This window comes from Carassius carassius, chromosome 16, assembly GCF_963082965.1.
Source record: "Carassius carassius chromosome 16, fCarCar2.1, whole genome shotgun sequence".
Lineage (NCBI taxonomy): Eukaryota > Metazoa > Chordata > Actinopteri > Cypriniformes > Cyprinidae > Carassius > Carassius carassius.
This window is the reverse complement of record NC_081770.1, coordinates 11,458,230-11,480,720: the sequence shown is the minus strand read 5'-3', so window position 1 is coordinate 11,480,720 and position 22,491 is coordinate 11,458,230. Positions and strand designations below refer to the sequence as shown.

The 22,491-nt window shown below is 34.4% G+C and overlaps 1 protein-coding gene and 1 long non-coding RNA gene across 5 annotated transcripts in view; one reads left to right on the top strand and one right to left on the bottom strand.

The window, feature by feature from the left end:
* LOC132160252 (uncharacterized) overlaps window positions 1–22,491 on the top strand; it is an 849,275-nt gene that overhangs the window by 23,022 nt on the left and 803,762 nt on the right. For all 4 annotated transcript variants that reach the window (XM_059569989.1, XM_059569988.1, XM_059569991.1 and 1 more), the window contains 2 exons: window positions 4,992–5,312; window positions 6,148–6,486. In XM_059569989.1, coding sequence (XP_059425972.1) covers window positions 4,992–5,312; window positions 6,148–6,486 — 660 coding nt within the window. The remainder of the gene's footprint in view (window positions 1–4,991; window positions 5,313–6,147; window positions 6,487–22,491) is intronic.
* Window positions 19,068–21,183, bottom strand: LOC132159080 (uncharacterized). Its single transcript, XR_009437772.1, has 3 exons — window positions 20,478–21,183; window positions 20,106–20,163; window positions 19,068–19,484 (listed from the first exon to the last, which is right to left on the bottom strand). It is a non-coding gene; the product is annotated as an uncharacterized LOC132159080 (long non-coding RNA).

The window sequence follows — 22,491 nt, the reverse complement described above, 5'->3', positions numbered from 1 at the left end:
AATCAAACCCCCCAAACTTGCACTTGCTAATGCAATGTTCTACCACTGAGCTACAGGAACACTTCAAGATTTGGTGAAAAATAAGTGAAAATTTAACTTACTTACTTTTTTATTTTGTGAAAGTAATTTTGAAAAGTTTTTACACTAATAACAAAGGACTGGATGCACGTGATAAATATTCTGCAATTAAGAAAACAGACAAAAGAAATTGCACTGTAAAACCCGACAAGTAACTTAACTCAAACCATTTGAGTAAACAGATTGCCTTGATTTAAACCATGTAAGTTTTAAAACTTTGCATTCAAGTAATTAAGTGATTAACTTAATTATGCTGATTGTGAATTAGTGATGAACAGCTGCTGTTAACAAACAGAATCACTGAAGAAAAGAGAAACACAAGAACTACTACAACTGACTTCAGACACAGCCTTAGATGAAATCAACTGAAATAAAATACATGAAATCTCTCAAGATCTGATTAAACAACCCCACAAACAGCATCACGAGCTCCACTTATTAATAACCAGACTGACTTTATTTCTGTCAGACGTCTACAGAAGATCTTATTGAGAATGAACTAAGGTTTAGGTGTTGATTTATTGTTTCAATTGAAGTAACCATGTTAGAGATCACTGTTTGCTTTAGTTGTGCTCTTGACCCTTGATTTCTGTCTTAGTCTTTTCTCTATAGTAAAAGTAATTATGAGAGCCAGTTGTTCTGTGATAATCAGATAATACAAAGACTTTCCAAGCAGTTTGGACTTCTATGATGTCAATTAGTCACACACAGACATCAATAATCAGCATATGAACCTCAACAATGGTGACCATAAAAAAAAATGCTGCAGAGCATGCTGGGAGCCATGGATGAGTTTTGTAATACAATAGTACCCAGCATGCATTGCAGCATGTTTTTTTTTCCGTCACCATTGTAGAGGTTCATATTCTGATTATTAATGTCTGTGTTTGACCAACTACTGGCATAGAAGAAAAATGTATGTGTACAAAATGTTTAGAAAGTCATTTTTATATTAACTGATTATCACAGAACCATTGGCTCTTAGTGTCATTTTTACTAGGTCCACTTCTACAAATTACACTACACCTACTTCATCAAAGATTAGACTCCATACGGCTCAATAATAATGAATAATTATCATCACCAATATAAAGTATAACAACCTACACCTAGGTACAGGTTAACACCTGATGGCATTTCTTCTGGGCTTTTGAGTTACAACAAATGTGTTTTAGAAACACACGGTCATAACAGCCAGAGAAAAGACTAAGACAGAAATCAAGGGTCAAGAGCACAACTAAAGCAAACACTAATCTCTAACATGGTTACTTCAAATGAAACAATAAATCAACATCTAAACCTTAGTTCATTCTCAATAAGATCTTCTGTAGACGTCTGACAGAAATAAAGTCAGTCTGGTTATTAATAAGTGGAGCTGGTGATGCTGTTTGTGGGGTTGTTTAATCAGATCTTGAGAGATTTCATGTATTTTATTTCAGTTGATTTCATCGAAGACTGTGTCTGAAGTCAGTTGTAGTAGTTCTTGTGTTTCTCTTTTCTTCAGTGATTCTGTTTGTTAACAGCAGCTGTTCATCACTAATTCTCAATCAGCACTTAGTTAATCACTTAATTACTTAATTGCAATGTACATCTTCTTTCAGTGAACTCAACTGAATTAAATTCAGAGTACTCATAACTGTTAGTTTTTTCAACTTAAATGGTTTAAGGCAATCGGTTTCCTCAAACGGTTTGAGTTAACATAACTTGTCAGGTTTGAGTAAGGCTGTGTCTGATGTCAGCTGTATTTCCTTTCTCTCTTTTCTTCAGTGATTCTGTTTGTTAACAGCAGGTGTTCATTACTAAACTCAATTATCACTCAATTAATCACTTAATCACTTAATTGCAATGTATATCTTCTTTCAGTGAACTCAACTGAATTAAGTTCAGAGTACTTATAACTGTTAGTTTTTTCAACTTAAATGGTTTAAGGCAATCGGTTTCCTCAAATGGTTTGAGTTAACATAACTTAAGGATATCTGTTTACTCAAACCGTTTGAGTTAAGTTAACTTGTCGGGTTTAATAAATATATTTATACATTTTGCAAAAGTTTATTCAGAGGGCTTCTTGGGCAAAGATGGCCTCTTTAAAAAAAAAATTTTCTTCTTTTTAATTAAAACCTTGTATTGTGGCATTTCTCATATCACTGCCTCTTTATGTTGCACTTATCATATATAAGTAGCTTAGTATAAAAGTGTCTGAATGAATGTAAAAGAAGCACATCCTTAAATTCTAGATCCATGAACAGAAAACAGATTTGGGTGTTCACACTTGTGTTTAATCTTTACACGCACCAACTAATACCTTTTTAAGTAACCTTAAAGTGAATAGGACTTAAAAAATCTATTTCCACTTGAGTTTTCACAGACTACATTGCCACTGATTTTGACCCATTTAATATGACTATAAAATATTAATGCTTTATTTTAATTATTAACTAAAAATATTAAATATTAAACAATAATACTACTGAATAAAAGTAATTTTGTTACATAGAAAAAAAATATTTCTTAATTTCAGACAGTCTTAAATTTAGGGATGCACTGATCTGGATTTATCTGCGATTTATCTTACTGTTTCAATACTCCTTGGGACTAAATCTACTCACTAATCACTTTCTTATCACTTTTTCTAGTATATAAAATATACTTTTAAATGTGCTTTAAGTATAACAGTAGCAAACTTTGAGTACACAACTAGTTTACCTCTATGTTTGTAGTTTGTACTGCAATTATAATAAAAGTGAACTTGATTTGCTGATAGTTTACTAATTAAATACTTTGTACACTTATACTGCAAGTATACTCATAAGTTTTCTTTAAGTGAAATTTGTATCATACTTTAAGACTACTATGTCCCTATTTAGGTTTGAACTTGTATAAATTTTGTTACATGAATATCTGAGCATGCAAAACATACAAATAAAGAACAGTGTATCTGCTTGTAAACAAAAACATTTCATTCTAGCTTCATGCATTCTTTTTTTAAACACTTTAATGTGGGTAAGTTACAAAAAAAAGTTGATAGATGCAACCCCCCCCCCCCCCCCCAAAAAAAAAACCCACATAAAAAACCATAGTATAAAACGCATGGCTCCCAGCATGCCTTGCTGCATGAAGCATGTCACCATTGTTGAGATTCAAACGCTGATTGTTGATGTCTGTGTGTGTCACCGTAGGTTAAGTTTCTTGAGCTCTTGTTTGTTAAAAGATTTTAACTGATTGTTATAATACCGCTGGATCTCATGTGGCAGAAACACAGGGTTTGTAATATGAATGTACTAATGGAACAACATAATTGTTAGATTAAAAAACATCAGCAAATCAGGTTATTTCATGATGATTATAAAACCATTAACAGGTAACAGCCATCAGTTGATCTCATGTCACTTTAGCTTTCTTTGATGCTGCAAATGTGCTCGACAAACAAACTGTCACAGCAGCCACAATAGCCAAAACATATAATAAGTGTTAAGAGCTTAACTAATGGAAACACTAATCACTGTTATGGTGTTTAACTGTTATGCTGTTATGGAAATTAAACCCCTGTTAATTTTCAATAAGAGCTTTTGTAGACGTCTGACAGAAATAAAGTCAGTCTGGTTAGTAATACGTGAAGCTGGTAATGCTGTTTGTGGAGTTGTTTAATCCTCCTCTGCTGAGATCTTGAGATATTTAATGTGCTGCCATGCATTTCACCCATTGTTGCAGTGTGGTGCTTATTCCAACCAAAATTCAACGTCTGTCTGATGTCAGAGTTTGACGTCAAACAAAGTTGGGTTTAGACGTCAATCCAACTTTAATTTTCAACCAAAATATGACGTCTGACTGACGTTGGATTAGTTGGAGTCCAACGTCTTCCTGACGTCACATTGATGTACTGTGCCTGCTGGGTGGTGTTTCTTTTTCTTCTTCACTTGTGTATTTTTTTACATTTTGTACAGAAGATGCATACTAGCACCCTCTACCATAAAACAATGAAAACACAGATTCTAGGAGTATAGCTCAAATATATTTAGACTTTTTGTAAGTATAAGTCAAGTATACTTAAACGTAATTTTAACTATATTTCTGAGAAGTACATAAAGAGCATTTCTGTGAAGTACATAAAAAGTAAACTAAAATTATTAACTATTTTTAGTTTAAAAGAAGTATACTAATAGCACACTTGAATAAACTTCTTTCTCGTAAGGGTATATATATATATATATATATTTGCAAATAGGACTAATCTTATACAGATTATTATTTTTTTTTTCCTGCTTATTGTCAGACATGGCCATTTAAGTTTCAGTCCCACATTTTTATATGGTTGTCACTTTTTAAACGTACTTAGCAGCATGAAAAATTTAAGTTTAATTTAAATTATGAATGTAAATTATGAACTGTTTCTCTCTCACATTACTGACAACTGTCAATATATCTGTAATAAATATTGATGACACTAATGACATTGTCAACATATTTAATTAGTTGAATCTTCATCGCTGTTTTAAATGTTTCTATGTAATTATCACAATCATAAACAGGAAAGCAAAATCCTGCATACAGAACAATAATCACTCAAATACACAAACAAACAAGTTACTTGCATGTGTAAATGTAAAAATAAGAAGCAAGTAATAAGATCCTGATGGATGAGTTCTTATTTTACAGTTTTGTGCTTCTATTTTATAGCGAATGCAAGACTTGTGTAATCCAATCCAAGTTTGCTCCCACTGTAAAACAGTTCCTAATTACACTGTACTACTTTATGTTTTTTTTTTCATATTCATATCCCTACCCACCATACCCTGTAATGAGTCAGTTTGTGTTTATATTAGACAAGACTAATCTCAGTTGCTATCTGTTTGCTAACATTATCAGCAGAGTTATTGAGTTTAGTCTCTGAGAAACTGTTTCTGTTTGTTCTGCAGGAGTGTTTGATGCTGATGCAGATGAAGTGAAGACAGTGATGGAGGGAGATTCTGTCACTCTGAACACTGATCTCACTCAAATACAGGGAATTATTCAGATACTGTGGAGGTTTGGAGAGAAAGGTTCCACCATCGCTCAGATTGATGGAAGTGTAATCTCTTATAAAGATGTTAAGGGATTCAAAGGCAGACTGCAGCTGGATCCTCAGACTGGATCTCTCACCATCACAAATGTCAGAACCAATCACTCTGGACCTTATAAAGCAGAAATTATCCACAAAACTGGAACCTCAAATCAGAAATTCAGTCTAACTGTCTATGGTGAGGATATTACTTTTGAATAAGATGTTTTGAAGTTTCTTGTTTTACTAAATTGATATTTAAAGTGCAGCCAGCAAATATATATAGAAGTATTACAGAATTGTAGTTTCACAATATTGTGTATCATGCTGTTGTTCTGAATATCGTCACAGCTGTGATTGGGCCCCAGGTAAGGCTGGAAGATATGGCCAAAATTTATATCACGGTATATTTCTTCATTTCGGTCGATACAATATAATTCCGATGTCGATATGAACACTATTTAAAAAGCTTTGTAAAAACCTTCAAGAACAAAAGGCACAAATAATTTAATGTTCAACTTTCAAATAATTCAAAGCAGGATCAGTTATTTTATAGAATTACAAATAGTAATTTTGTCTGTTGAACAGATAAGTGCAGTGATTCATAGTGAAATGTTCCTGTGCTGTTACATGAAATAAGACTCATTAAAACAACTTGTTCATCTCTAACAGAATACTTTTATTAATCTACATATGCCTTGTTTTGGCAAACCTTCGTCTACAGTGAAGACAGACAGCAGCTTTGTTTAACTCAAGTAATCACTGAATGTTAATGCTTCTTTCTGAAGTCTGTTTTCATCAAAATGGACAAAATAAGATGTGACAATATAAGTCCATCAGTTTGTTTGCATCATTGAGTGTGTGAGCGCGTCAGAGTGTTTCTGCTTCCTGCCATCAATCTTATTATTGGTCTGTGCTGTTCATTAACTTTATTGTTAATGTATGTAATAATATGTAACTGATTGTAAAACTTCATATAGTGCCAGTAACAGTGTTTTAAGTTTAATCTCTGTCTATGAATCTGTTTCTTGTAGAGTCTCCATCTGTTATTGCTGAGGGTGAAACTGAATTGAAGAGTGTGTTAGTGAAGGAGGGAGATTCTGTCACTCTTGATGTTCCTCAACTAACCGGAGATGAGCTGATAGTGTGGAGGTTTGGAGAAGAAGGAAAACTCATAGCTAAACATGATATAGAGACCAAGAGCTCATCATTATATGATAAAACTGATGAGAGATTCAGAGACAGACTGAAGCTGGATCAGACTGGATCTCTGATCATCACAAACACCAGAACCACAGACACTGGAGAATATAAAGTGAAGATCAGCAGCAACAAACTGACCTTATACAAGAGATTCATTGTTACTGTCAGTGGTGAGTAACCAAGACTTTTGACAATGATTGTTTATTAGCTGTTAGTGAATAATTCAGCCAATGTGATACAAAAGGGCTCATATTATGTGCACTTAAACTTACAGTGAACAGACGTCATACTGTAACCTTCAGAGTGCCAAATGTTTTCATCAGACCTTTTATTAAAGGTATTATATGATATATATAAATAAATAGATATATATAAAGGTATTCTCTTTGGAGTGTTACAAGCTCTGGGTGAATAAAGAAGATATGTAAAGTTGCAAAGACTAAGTTGCAAAGACTAAAGTCTCAAAACCAAAGTGATATTCTTTTAAAAAGTTAAGTCAACCACGCCTCCCTAAAACAACTCATTCCAACACGCCCCACATGTCTACGTCACAATGTGGGAAGATTTGCATAACGCTGCCCAAATGTTCAGGCAAAGAAAAAAGGCATAACTATTAATCTCACCATGTTGTGGAGAGACTCTGTTTGGTTGTGAAAGCAAAACTTTGTTTGTTCTTCCAAAAGAGAATAGGACTAGAAATCAGTGGTGAAGTTGTACTTACAACACTGCTCCATAACATTGTCATTTAGCACAATAATTTTGTTACTATATAACTAAAGGTTAAAAAAAACACACGTAGCCAAAAACGCTTCTGTGCACAAAGGCTGTTTCTATAAAGTGGGGCAATTCCATAGACAATCTGGTGTCTTGATTGAATATAGTATAAGTGATTCTGAAAGCCAGTGATTCTGTGATAATCAGTTAATCTGAATGACTTTACAAACAGTGTAGCCTTCTATGTTGTCAAACAGTCACACACAGACATCAATAATCAGAATATGAACCTCAACAATGGTGACCATAAAAAAAAAGCATGCTGGGAGCCATGGATGAGTTTTGTACTACAATAGTACCCAGCATGCATTGCAGCATGTTTTTTCGTCACCATTGTAGAGGTTCATATTCTGATTATTAATGTCTGTGTTTGACCAACTACTGGCAGAGAAGAAAAATGTATGTGTACAAAATGTTTGAGTCATTTTTATATTTTCTTATCACAGAACCACTGGCTCTTAGTGTCATTTTTACTAGAACCACTTCTTCAAATCACACAACACCTACTTCATCAGAGATTAGACTCCGTATAGAGCAATAATCGATGATTATCATCACCAGTATAAAGTATAACAACCTACACCAAGGTACAAGTTAACACCTGATGATATTTCTTCTGAGCTTTTGAGTTACAACAAATATGTTTAAGAAACACACATTTATAACAGCCAGAGAAAAGATTAAGACAGCAATCAAGGGTCAAGAGCCAACTAAAGCCAACACTGATCTCTAACATGGTTACTTCAAATTAAACAATAAATCAACATCTAAACCTTAGATTTCATGTATTTTATTTCAGTTCATTTCATCTAAGGCTGTGTCTGAAGTCAGTTGTAGTAGTTCTTGTGTTTCTCTTTTCTTCAGTGATTCTGTTTGTTAACAGCAGCTGTTCATCACTAATTAACAATTATCACTCAGTTAATCACTTAATTGCAATGTACATCTTCTTTCAGTGAACTCAACTGAATTAAGTTCAGAGTACTCATAACTGTTAGTTTTTTCAACTTAAATGGTTTAAGGCAATCGGTTTCCTCAAACGGTTTGAGTTAACATAACTCATAACATAACATAACAGAGGATGAACAATTTACATCATTTACATCAACATCATTTGACGTCACCGTTGTGGTGGACAGTGTTTGGTTTAGTTGGGATCTTGGTCCTCATACTCCTTGTGTTAGCTTGTCTTTGTCTGTTGTAACTGTGTGTTATAAAACACTCTTATTGTGGCAGAAATCATTAACACCAAGCGTTATCATCTTGCTTTTAATGGTGATTAAACTATAGCACAATACTTTATTAATGTTTTGTTGTAACTATGTATTTATTTTCATGGACACCTTGTGGAAATAATGTACTTATTTAAAAAAAAAAACACACATCATGTAGTCACATAAAGACATCAAGATTGTGGATATGCATCACATCAATGGTGACAATTAAAACAAAAAAGTCTGGAAAATAAGGATGAGTTTGTGCTATGAAGCTCTTTTGATTGTTGTGATGCATATGCTAAATCTTGATGTCTGTGTGTGAGTACATGATGCTTTTGCTCAAAATATTTCAAACGCATGCATTTTGTCCAACTTCAAAATAAGTATTTTGCTCTTGGTGCCTGTACTGTAGAGTCGAAAGGTTTAGGAGATATATACAAACAAAACACTTATTTCATGACCTCAGATACTTGTAATGTGATGACTTTATCATCACCAACAAAAAGCTGATAACACCTGACCTCTCTTAAATGTGTCTTTCTTTGCTACAACAAGAGTGTTTCACAAAACACACAGTTATAAAAGCCAGAGACAAGCTAACACAATAAGAATGAGGACCAAGATCCCAACTAAACCAAACACTGTCCACCACAATGGTGACTTCAAATGAATCAAATATCAACATTTAAACCTCTGTTAATTCTCAATAAGAGCTTCTCTAGATATCTGACAGAAATAAAGTAAATCTAATGATTCCATGTTTGTGGAGATGTTTGATCCTCCTCTGCTGAGATCTTCAGAGATTTAATGTCTTTGTTTTGCAGTTGATTTTACCACATGCTCAATCATCAGTTATTTCATTATTTCATAAAGATTATTTTATTTTCTTGATTTTAGGACAAACACAGTGTTTGGAAATTACATTGAAATAACACGAGTCTAAATCTAATGCATCCTGAGAGTGTTGATTTGGTCCCGAAACAGTATAAATGATGTCTAAATGAACCTTAAATGATGTTGAAATATTTCCACTGACCACTTTTGAACTAGTTTTTAACATTGTAAGGAGGTTCTGTGAACGTCTAAATCGGACGTACAAAAGACGTCAAAAAAGACGTCATAAAAACTTTCATTCTGGCTCCTCAGTGGACGTCTTTTCAACGTCATCAAAGACATAAAAAGACGTCCACAAGACGTCAACTGGACATAACTTTGCCAAGTGGGAAGGTCTTCAGGATCACCTAAAAAGTCAGGAAAATTTTGCAGGACAGTGGGTTCCCAGGAGTTGGGTTGAAGACCTATGAGATAATTCACCTGTTTTTCTAACATTGTTTTTTTTTCTCTCTTTCTCTCATAAGGCAGTCGCTGTTGTGGTAATCTTGAGGCTGTGATCCAATTGGTCCTCTCTGCTCTGGTGGGCATGGCCGGGGTGGTCATTCTGGTTTATGAATTCAGAACCAGAACAAGATCGTTGGGACAAGTAGAGACAAACACAGATCCTTCAGATGTAGATTTCCTAAATTGACCTGCACATTCAAGTTACAAAGTATCCACACTTATGTTAAAAAAAGTAAAACATCTTCTGTTTTTTTTTTGTTTTTTTGCTTTTCAGAGAATAATGCCTTACAATCTGTAAGCAGTATTAGAGTAAAATGTTAAATGAAAATAGACATATGGCTCTGTCTGTTTTAACAGACTCTAGTCTCTCTCGATGTGATGTCATATGTCAAATTGTTTTATAATTTTATGCATCTTTCTTTATTCATATGAAATAAACATGCTTTCATATAATAAAAAAAATCTTATTTGCAAACAACACCATTATTCAGTTCTGTTCATTGTTAAAATTAGTTTAACATCTTTTGTCTGTTAGTCTCAATCATTGAAATTTGTTACATGAGTAATAAAGTCTAATATATAAAAAAACAAATTGATATGGGCATAGATGGAACTAGACATAATGTGCAAGTGCTTAGTGCTGGCTAATAAAGACCCACTGATGAGGCTTAAATGCATCATGGATGTGGGTTTTCTGTTAAAACCACATCCTTCCTGATAAGATTCAGAATGAGACATGAGAACTGAGCAGTGCAATCATCAAAATAAATGTGTAAATGCACTCTAAAAACTGCTGGGTTGAAAACAACCCAATTTGGGTTACTTTGGCAACCCAGCACTGGGTCAAAAAGGGACAAACCCAACGCTGGGTTATTTTAACCCAACCAGTTGGGTTATTATGTTTAACCCCTCCTGCTGGGTTGCTTTTTTATGGTTTAAAATGACTATGGTGTTTTTTATCACTGTATTTCAGAAGGAAAACTACTGTATTTGGAAAGAGTTCGATTTCATTTCGCATGTAATGCTTGATGAGACAGCATTTGTGTACTCAGCGCTGCTTTGCAGCCGTTACTGGAGAAAACTCTACCTCTCTCCCGCTCTTAGCGCGTCCTGCTGGAAGAAAATGAGTGCCGGAGTGCGGCCACCAATTGAGTGTAAGGATGTGGGAAACACTACATTGCTAGGCTAAAATTAATCCAAATTGAGCTAGGCATTAAACCTACAAATATTGTTCATTTTAAATATCCCTTTTACACACAAATAATAATTATCAAGAGGTAAATATTCTAACATGACAGTACACAAATAAACCACACAAATAAAACATAGATATTATAACATTTAACAGACGTTTGTGTATGTGTGTGTAAGAATGTGAGCATGTGTATGAATGACAGAGTGTAAACTCTTCTACTAAACAACACAGAAAAAAACTTTTAACATTGTTTTTACAATTATACACTTACAGTTTGTTTCATAGTCCATGAATACAGATCAAGCATCACAGTCAATTTTCATGATCTCTTTAGCATAATTGATGTAGTCATGAAGAAGCCCCATCAGCACATGTGACATCTTCTACATCATCCAGGGCAGCGTCCTCCTTTAAAACCACTGCTGCATCAGTTTAGGGGAAAGGACGTTCTCTTCTTTGACCAGCATTCATCCCAGTCACAGCCTGCTCTTCATCAGCGGCCTAAAAAGAGAAACACATTTAAAAAAATAAAACATTTAATTGAACTATCCATTTTCACATAGAGGTATATTCACATCCGTAAGGATAGGTAAATAATCTGTTTTAAAGTTTCAACACTTTGTGAGGTTGTTTAATGTCTCTGTGTACCACAGCGCTCTAGGCTATAATGGCAGCACTAGTGTGAGGCATGTGATATTGTTTGAATAAATATACTGCTTTCAGAAAGCTTCTTTACTGAAACATTAAAACAGACATGACATTCACATACCTTACAAATGTTCATGTACATAGATGGCTGCTCTTCAAAGGGTTAGTTCACCAAATAATAAAAATGGTCATAATTTATTCTCCACGTTTTCCAGACCCATACAAACTCTGCACTGTAAAAAATTGCTGTAGTTTCTACAGCAAATTTCTACAGAATTTTACTGTATAAACATTTTACAAGATGCAGCTGTAATTCGCAATGCATTATGGGTCAAATAAGGTTTCACAGTTGTTAACAGTATATTTCCACATCAACTGTAATTCATTTACAAGAAGCAGGTGTTGTCACTGTAGTTCCTGCTTTTTACACTAATATATACTTATAATGTATAAGTGATATCATGTCACAATAGCCTCCTATCCTGACATTTAGACAAGTGGCCTTGGTAACTTCTGTGCAGTAAATTGCTATCATAGCATAGTCACAGCAAAATCCCCAGTGTTAATTTAACACTCTGAGTGTGGACACATATAAACACTGAAGCAGTGTTAAAAGTAACACTGAAGCAGAGTTGAAGTTAATGAGATAATTAAGAAGTTAATTGAGTTATGATTGACCATTATTGAAGACACCTGATGTTAACAAGCAGACTCACCAAACGAGAAAATCACAATTTGTGTGTCACCATTTCGCTTCTCGCTTCTTTCATGCTGAGAAAATGGCGGCTGCTCGCTCTGCCAGACGTACGATCTTAACGTGACGGTGTTCTCCTTCACGTCCGCGTTCCCAACCCAGCGCCACTAGGTTAAAATCGAGACCAATTTCCAATGCAAGATTGGGTTTAAACAACCCAAACTCCTATCCAGCAGTCTCAACCCAAATGATGGGTTGGAAAAAAAAAAACAGCGTTTTTTAGCTTGTCCATGACCAGTAGCCTAGTTCATTCTTCAGTTTATATTCGATGCTTATTAAGATTGTTTTAGCACATGGTTGTATTCATGGCTGATGAATGATGATTACTTTCCCATGTTTGTCACTAGTGGTGCTCTAGAGAAACTCTCTTCACCATCAAACTGATTTTAAAAGACTTAATAATGATTATAATTTAGACTATCATCAATGTATTTAATAATTCTTCAGAAATCTGGGTTCAGCTGTTAAAAAGGCCCGTGGTAAATGTACTTTCATTTGTGTCTCTGTCTGAGGCATGTTTGGCAAGTTTTGGCACAAACAGATACAGACATTGGATTTTTTCAACTACAGATCATCAACAGGGAACGAACCAGGTACAGGAGATTCAATCTGACTGATTCTGATGAGTAGAACAACATTTATTACAATAACTATATATTTATTTATATCCAGGATGAAAGGGTTAATTATTTCTTCAGTAGGCCTTATCTATTCTATATATGTGTAATCAGCTGGCGATTATAACAAAATATACCCCATCAGGAACAGTTTATGTTCAGAGAGCATGTATGTAAATTAACTTATATGAACTAAATTAAATCAACATTTGATGTGAGCATTATTTGCGTTTAAATCAGCTTTTCCCTTGGTGCACTTGCACAGATGTCTTGCCCGTTCAAAGTGACTTTGAGACTTTTGAGCCAAGTGGATTTTGAACTTATGTTTTTATTCACATTAACTCTCAATGTTAAATTCACATTAAATATAAATTCAGTCATATTAAAAATGTGTCATGACACCCATATCAATTATTTAAGTAAACAGACAGGTTTTTATGTATGGCTAATAGATCACACTATTGGGTTACCTTGACCATCTCACCCACCTCACATCAAATAACAATCTATAAAGATGAGAATCCAGATATTTCATGATATAGATAATGCATTTGGGAATGTTTCGCATAAAAAGGAAAAAAAATAAAACATAAGCTGTTGTGTGTCACATGATGAATTTGCTTTAACCCTTTCATGCATGAATTATGATAACCTCAGGATTTTTTTTCCTATGTGTTTTTATTGCTCTTAGGGCATGAATAACAAGAATTGATTTTTATTTTATTTTTTTACAAATTTTTCAAAGAGATCTTCAGATGTCCACTTGAGTGGACAGCATGCGGTTGGTTTAAACTGAAGATATACTGTATTAAATATAAGACAATAATCAAACAGATAAAGTATGTGAATTTAACAAACTAATCAATGCAATTATATCAAATAATGTGAAAACTATAAAATATATGCAAAAAATATAAATGCAAAATATTGCAATGGCTTCATACAACTTCATACAAGTTGCACTTCGCGTATCTGATATCAGAACATGAGGACGTGATTCCATCATAAATTTCTACAGCCTGTCAAGGTACAACTGTGGAAACCACTCAGATGCTCCCTCCAGTGCACCAGAGTATGGAGATTTACCCTTATTAGCTGATAATTATGATTATGTTCAAGATGGACATGCACATTTCTATCATATCCCTCCTCTGAGAAAACCTAGCAATACGTTTTTTCAATCTCATCTGAAATGATCAGTGTTGGGGGCAACGCATTACAAGTAACATGCATAACCCATTCAGATTACTTTTTTGATGTTACAAGTAAAGTAATGTGTTACAAGTAACATGCATTACCTAATCAGATTACTTTTGATCTAACAAGTAATTAACTACAAGTAATTATTACATTATAATTATGAATTGTAGCTGAAATATAGCCATTGCATGCATGACGTCCACTACAGTGGACATGTGATTAATCAGAGTTTTCTCTCAATCTAAAATCAAAACTTGATTTTAGATATTGCTTTATGCTGCAATATTTTTTTTACCTACAAGAGTCTACTACACTGTAAAACCCGACAAGTTAACTTAACTCAAACGGTTTGAGTAAATAGAAATCCTTAAGTTATGTTAACTCAAACCATTTGATGCAACCGATTGCCTTAAACCATTTAAGTTGAAAAAACTAACAGTTATAAGTACTCTGAACTTAATTCAGTTGAGTTCACTGAAAGAAGATGTACATTGCAATTAAGTAATTAAGTGATTAATTGAGTGATAATTGAGCTTTAGTGATGAACACCTGCTGTTAACAAACAGAATCACTGAAGAAAAGAGAGAAAGGAACTACAGCTGACTTCAGACACAGCCTTACTCAAACCTGACAAGTTATGTTAACTCAAACCGTTTGAGGAAACCGATTGCCTTAAACCATTTAAGATGAAAAAACGAACAGTTATGAGTACTCTGAATTTAATTCAGTTGAGTTCACTGAAAGATGTACATTGCAATTAAGTAATTAAGTGATTAACTAAGGGCTGATTGAGCATTAGTGATGAACAGCTGCTGTTAACAAACAGAATCACTGAAGAAAAGAGAAACACAAGAACTACTACAACTGACTTCAGACACAGCCTTAGATGAAATCAACTGAAATAAAATACATGAAATCTCTCAAGATCTGATTAAACAACCCCACCAACAGCATCACGAGCTCCACTTATTAATAACCAGACTGACTTTATTTCTGTCAGACGTCTACAGAAGATCTTACTGAGAATTAACTAAGGTTTAGATGTTGATTTATTGTTCATTTGAAGTAACCATGTTAGAGATCAGTGTTGGCTTTAGTTGTGCTCTTGACCCTTGATTTCTGTCTTAGTGTTTTCTCTGGCTGTTATAACCGTGTGTTTCTAGGTTTGTAGAAACAGGTTGTTATACTTTATGTTGGTGAGGATAGTTATTCATTATTATTCACAATTATTGATCCTTACAGGGTCTAATCTCTGATGAAATAAATGTGCAATTAGTAGAAGTGGAGCTAGTAAAACTATCAACAAGATTCAGTTAATATAAAAATGACTTCATAAACATTTTGTACACATACATTTTTCTTCTATGCCAGTAATTGGTCAAACACAGACATTAATAATCAGAATATTAACCTCTACAATGGTGACGAAAAAAACATGCTGCAATGCATTCTGGGTACTATTGTAGTACAAAACTCATCCATGGCTCCCAGCATGCTCTGCAGCAATTTTTTTTTATGGTCATCATTGTTGAGGTTCATACGCTGATTATTGATGTCTTTGTGTGACTGTTTGACACCGTAGAAGACCACACTGTTTGAGAAGTCATTCATATTAACTGATTATCATAGAATCACTTTAACTAAATAATCAATCTAATTTTACAGCACCTATTTCATCAGAGATTAGACTCCGTACAGTTCAATAATTGATGATTATCATGAAGTATAACAACCTACACCTAGGTACAGGTTAACACCTGATGGCATTTCTTCTGGGATTTTGAGTTACAACAAATGTTTTAGAAACACACAGTTATAACAGCCAGAGAAAACACAAAGACAGAAGTCAAGGGTCAAGATCCCAACTAAAGCAAACACTGATCTCTAACATGGTTACTTCAAATGAAACAATAAATCAACATCTAAACCTTAGTTCATTCTCAATAAGATCTTCTGTAGACGTCTGACAGAAATAAAGTCAGTCTGGTTATTAATAAGTGGAGCTGGTGATGCTGTTTGTGGGGTTGTTTAATCAGATCTTGAGAGATTTCATGTATTTTATTTCAGTTGATTTCATCTAAGACTGTGTCTGAAGTCAGTTGTAGTAGTTCTTGTGTTTCTCTTTTCTTCAGTGATTCTGTTTGTTAACAGCAGCTGTTCATCACTAATTCTCAATCAGCACTTAGTTAATCACTTAATTACTTGAATGCAAAGTTTTAAAACTTACATGGTTTAAATCAAGGCAATCTGTTTACTCAAACGGTTTGAGTTAAGTTACTTGTCAGGTTTTACAGTGTAGGATAGAAGGTAGTGTGGATATTCTGGAGCAACTTGGCATGTCTGACTGACCCTTGGCCATCTTGGTTTGGAGGGGGAAAAAATCGAAACACAAAGGCTTTCCACTTGGTTGTAATTTAAAGGATGATGCACCAGGGTCCAATGAAGAGATTGATGTGCAACTTTGCCATAAAAACCTGTGCAAATTCAAGAAAATGCTTTTTTAATAGCTGTCCACTGTAGTGACCACTATGCGTGAAAGGGTTAATATTCAAAGAAGTAGAGTGATTATTAATGTTTCCACACATTGCCAGCATTTGAGCTAAAATATCACAATGAAGGAGCTGAAGAAAACTGCTTGTGTTTGCATATTCAGTCAGAAGGGGAACTACAGCAGTTTCATCTGCATTAGGAGAAACACGTTACTGGTAAAATATAATACAATATTTAATTTAATGGTTCCTGGGCAAATTCCAAATGGAAGTGATCATCCCTATCCCCTTGGAGTGGGGACTTTGGAGTGAGTAGGTCATGTGCGTGACATTAAGTAGTCGTTAGGAATGCACTTTGCTAAAGGAGCGACATCATTTCCTCATTATCTTCAGCTGGGATGTTCCTGTGACAGCGCAGCATGTGTCCGTCAGCAGATGTCGCTGTTTTACTGTTATAAATGTTTTTATTTTTATTTTTTATTGTTGTTAGCATAACCGTTGCAAATAAACATATATTTTATATTTAAATACGTTTTAAAAATATGCTACACTGTAAAACCCGACCAGTAAACTTAACTCAAACCGTTTGAGTAAACAGATTGCCTTGATTTAAACCATGTAAGTTTTAAAACTTTGCGATTAAGTAATGAAATGATTAATTGAGTGATAATTGTGAATTAGTGATGAACACCTGATAACCTGACTGACTTTATTTCTGTTAGACGTCTACAGAAGATCTTATTGAGAATGAACTAAGGTTTAGATGTTGATTTATTGTTTCATTTGAAGTAGCCTAACCATGTTAGAGATCAGTGTTTGCTTTAGTTGTGCTCTTGACCCTTGACTTCAGTGTCTGTGTTTTCTCTGGCTTTTATAACCATGGTTTTCTAAAATATGTTTAGTATAACTCAAAAACCCAGAGAAAATATTAATAGGTATTGGTTGTTATGTAGCTTTCTGGTGATGACAACTGTCAATTATGGAGTTGTTTCGAAATTCAAAAACTGACTAAATACGTGATGCATGATTAGTTTAACTCAGTATAATGGAAACCGTTCAAAGAACCAGAGATTTCTTCATAATCCGTTTAAATAAAGTTACTGAACACTTTATGCACATACACCTATCTTATCACAGAATCACTGCTTCTTAGAATGTTATTAAACTAATTACAGAACACTTACTTCATCAGAGATTACTTTTCCGATCAGCTCAATAATTAATGATCATCATCAAAGGGTTAAGTACAAAATGCCAATGACTTTTCTTATGGGCTTCTGAGTAACAACAAACATGTTTCAGAAATATGTGGTTTTAACAGCCAGAGAAATCACAAAGACTGAAGTCAAGGGTCAAGAGCCCAACTAAAGCAAACACTGATCTCTAAACATGGTTACTTCAAATGAAACAATAAATCAACATCTAAACCTTATATCATTCTCAATAAGATCTTCTGTAGACGTCTGACAGAAATAAGGTCAGTCAGGTTATCAGGTGTTCATCACTAATTCACAATTATCACTCAATTAATCATTTCATTACTTAATCGCAAAGTTTTAAAACTTACATGGTTTAAATCAAGGCAATCTGTTTACTCAAACGGTTTAAGTTAAGTTTACTGGTCGGGTTTTACAGTGTGGCATATTTTTAAAACGTATTTAAATATAAAATGTATGTTTATTTGCAACGGTTATGCTAACAACAATAAAAAAAATAATAATAATAATAATAAAACATTTATAACAGTAAAACAGCGACATCTGCTGGCGGACACATGCTGCGCTGTCACAGGAACATCCCAGCTGAAGATAAGAGAAGGGGAGGAGGGTCTGTCCAAGTAGGGGTAACTGCAGCCTGGAGCAATGGGCGTGGCAAAAGGTGGGCGTGTCGAAAGGTTTCTCATTGGTGGAAAGAAAGGTATAGGGGGCGTGGCAAAAGGTTTAGCGAAAACTGGCTGTTCCGTCTAAAGGCGAGCCATATTCTTAATCGCTATTGGCCTATACTAGATTAATAGAAAGCGATAAATTAAACACATAATCCTATAAAACCAACTGAAATTAATCCAATGTAAAAACAGCGTTATTGATGTGAAGAATTATTTTAAATTACTTTCGAAAGTAGGCTACCTTCAAAACGGCTTACTGACATAATCACCACCGCACGTTTAGGTCTTAGTTTATCAATAATCAAAAACAGATTACAATTAATTTTGAGAATACAAACGTCTCTTAACACGGTTAGTCGCACTTGCTGTTCTTAAGTTAAAGTCATTTAAAGTCAGCTGTATTTGTTAACATTAGTGAACTAACAAGAACAAAGAATGTGCAGCTGTATTTTTATTAACTAACAAAGTTTAATAAATACTGTATCAAATGTATTGCTCATAGTTAATGTTAATTAATACATCAGTCAACAAATGAAACTTTATTCTAAAGTGTTACACTAGAAAACTAGGTTTTGCCTGATAGAAAAAAATAAATATGACAAAACCATTATATTATCAAATGTAAAAATTAGTCAGAAGAGTTTAGTAACCTTGTTTTAAGTGACATTAACCAATTAAGCAAACAGACACAGCTTTATCCACTAAAACATTTATTTAGCTTTCAGTTTCAGTCACCAATTCAAGTAAAAAGATAGATAGATAGATAGATAGATAGATAGATAGATAGATAGATAGATAGATAGATAGATAGATAGATAGATAGATAGATAGATAGATAGATAGATAGATAGATAAACCACTCATTCATTAATTCATTCTGTAGTAGCAGTCCATAGAACAGAATCCAGCAAACTCTTTGTCTGAATAGAAAGCTTTGAAGATGCTCTTCTTTCCAAGACCACAGTATCTACATCCATCTCACATCTGCTGAGCTCCAGCTCCACTCTGTGTGTCTTCCTCACATCTGGACTGACAGACTTCCAGTCAACCATACCTACACAAGAGAGAAACAAATGTTGAGAGATTCAAACAAGAAGTAACCAATAGGTAGAATAAAATATCCAATAAAACAAGAAGCACAAGTTTCTGAGCGTGCGCGTCTGCAGCCAGACCCTTCTCCATTATATTATAATACAACTGTACTGCTGACTCTTCACTGAGTACCAAAAGTACATATGCTTCCTTATTGCATGGTTTCTAAAAGGATGGAATCAGAAAAAAGTTGACTGCACTCATCTATACCACAGGTTATACTAATATTTACATTTATTCATTTAGCAGACGCTTTTATTCAAATTGACTTACAAATGAGGACAAAGTGGAAGCAATCAAAAACAACAAAAAGAGCAATGACATATAAGAGCTATAACAAGTCTCAGTTAAGTTAACACAGTACACGTAGCAAGGGCTTTTAAATAATTTAATAAATGAAAAGAAAACAGATTGAATATTAAAAGAATAGAGCAAGCTATATTGTTAATGTGCATGTACCACTCCAACATGTTGGATTAACTTCAAAAGAGTGAATGTCCTTCGAGTGCACTTTGGGGGATGGTACAGTCAAAGCATGAGGATCTAATACAAGAGGCAAATCATTCAGAGTAACGTTACTGACAGTGTTTGTCTCCATCTTCTAATGTTGACAATGTGCCTCTGAAGGAAAGTCGGTAGCACTTTATTTTACAGTCCTGTTCCTCATGTACATACTATGTACTTATTATAGTAATTACAATAACTATGTAATAACTAGGTACTAACCCTGAACCTACCCCTAAACCTAACCCTACCCCATGTAGTTACCTTGTATTACCAGAACTTTCTTAGATAAATACACTGTAAGTACAGTAGAAGTACATGTTAGTACACGTACTGTAAAATATAGTGCAACCGGAAAGTCAGTGTCTTTCTCAGGTGTGGTGGATATGCAATGTTGAAAACAGAATACATCCAGAAGGCTGTTATGAAGGCTTCATCAAGGCTGGTGCACTGACACACATCTGTTCCATCTTCTGTCACCACACTGAGCCCTCCTCCTATGATTGACATTTTACAGTCAGTATCCATCAGGTGTATGCTAGGAAAGGTGTAGCCAGGTCCCCCTTTCATAAAATAAATAAATAAAAAGAATAATAACAACAATAATAATAATAACAAGAAAAAAAGAAAACACTTTTCAGATTCATCAGATTCTGTTGCATCCTCTTTGGCTCAGACGGTGTAGCTACATACACTGCAGAACTGCAGAAACAATCAGAAGGTAATGTATAAGGTTCACAATACGATGCATTTCATGTTCTTGTATACACTGATAAATCTTACATTGTTTTCTAAAACTATTGCTTTACATTTTTAACAGATGGGCTAAAAAGGTACAGAAGAATAAAATATTATCTGAAAATATTTGAAACAAGATATTTTACAGTTGATGAGTTTTTTTCTTTAATATACTCACTCCAGCAGGTCTCTTTAAGTATGTGTATTTTTTGAGTACATCCTCCTCAGATATTCCTTCCGTGCTTTCTCAGCGTCTCCAGGAGTATGTTCCTGCCGTGTGGTCTTTGACTGTCGAGGGGTCTTGATGTGTTTTCTGATACTCACTTTGTAGCACATTCACATGTGCCTCAACAGACACTGAATCCTCCCCAACACAAGCTTCCTTCATCAGAACAACAGAAACAGATCATGCTTAGACCGTGACAGATATAAAAAAACATCTAAATACTTACTGAACAAGGTGTTTTAGATATAAAAAATAATTAAAACATTGAACTGCATAAACATTAAGATGATGGTCAGGCAGTGAAGAAGTGGAGTACATACAAAAAGGATTTAAATATCTGTAGTACAGAATCCTCCTTACATTAACCTGCACTAAGTGAAAATGTAAAATTGATTAACAGTGCAAAAATAAATGATGCATATGACAGTGTGCTTACATATTCTACAATAACCTGCAAGTGGAGCACGTTCTGCTTTACATTTCAGGTTTAGGGATGTGTCAGATGTGCTCAAAACACAAACTTGACTGATTGTCATTTTCCAGCAAATAAAGATTACAACATCTTGTTACTACAATATCGTGTGTGATTATGTTGATAGAGATAAATCAATGGTTTAAAAACAATTTAACTTACACAGTCATTTCTTTCTATATTTCTCTGGAAAGGGTTCTTCACAACCAGTGTGTTGACAGCTTGAATATACTCTGCATTAGTTGGACACCTGGCAGAAAGGTAGAAACAAACTCTAAAAAATGTACATGTGTCTGTCAACAACAATAAACTAATTACTAAAGCTGCAAGATATAACGCAAAGGAAAAATTATGATCGTATTGTAACAAACTTATCTTAATATACATATCTGTGGTATATAAAGTATAGATAAACACATAAACGATGAATAATTACCTCACGTCTTATCGCCGCCACCTTGTCTAAGGAAATTACGTAAATGTATATTTACTGCTGATTGGCCAGCACAGTAAAACTCCTTTCACCAATGAGAAACCTTTTGCCACGCCCCTACCTTTTGGCACGCCCCTACATTTCGGCACGCCCATTGCTCCAGGCTGCAGCTACCCCTGTCTCGGTCTGTCTGCAGACTGCAAGACGGGGGCGTAACTTGAAGTGGGCGTAACTTGAAGTAGGAGGCGTAACTTGAAGTTGTTCAAATCACACAGAACCACGCGAGATGTCAAAACGAGACTTTGTCGGGATGTGTTCGAAACCGCATACCCTTTAATTGGGCACTTAATTTCAATAAGTACTAACTTAACGAGCGCTAAAAGAGTACATACTCTACAGACTAAATGTGTATGTATGACGTATGAATGCAAATTGTATATCATCATCCGCTATGTTGATCATGTGACCTACAAAGTCAAAACAAGCACAAAAACTTAAAAGATATAAGTGACCGGTTTAATTAATGTATTTGTTAGTATCTTGATAATAAAGAACAATGTCCATGTTGTGGTCTTGTTGCAGAAACGGCTGCCTTT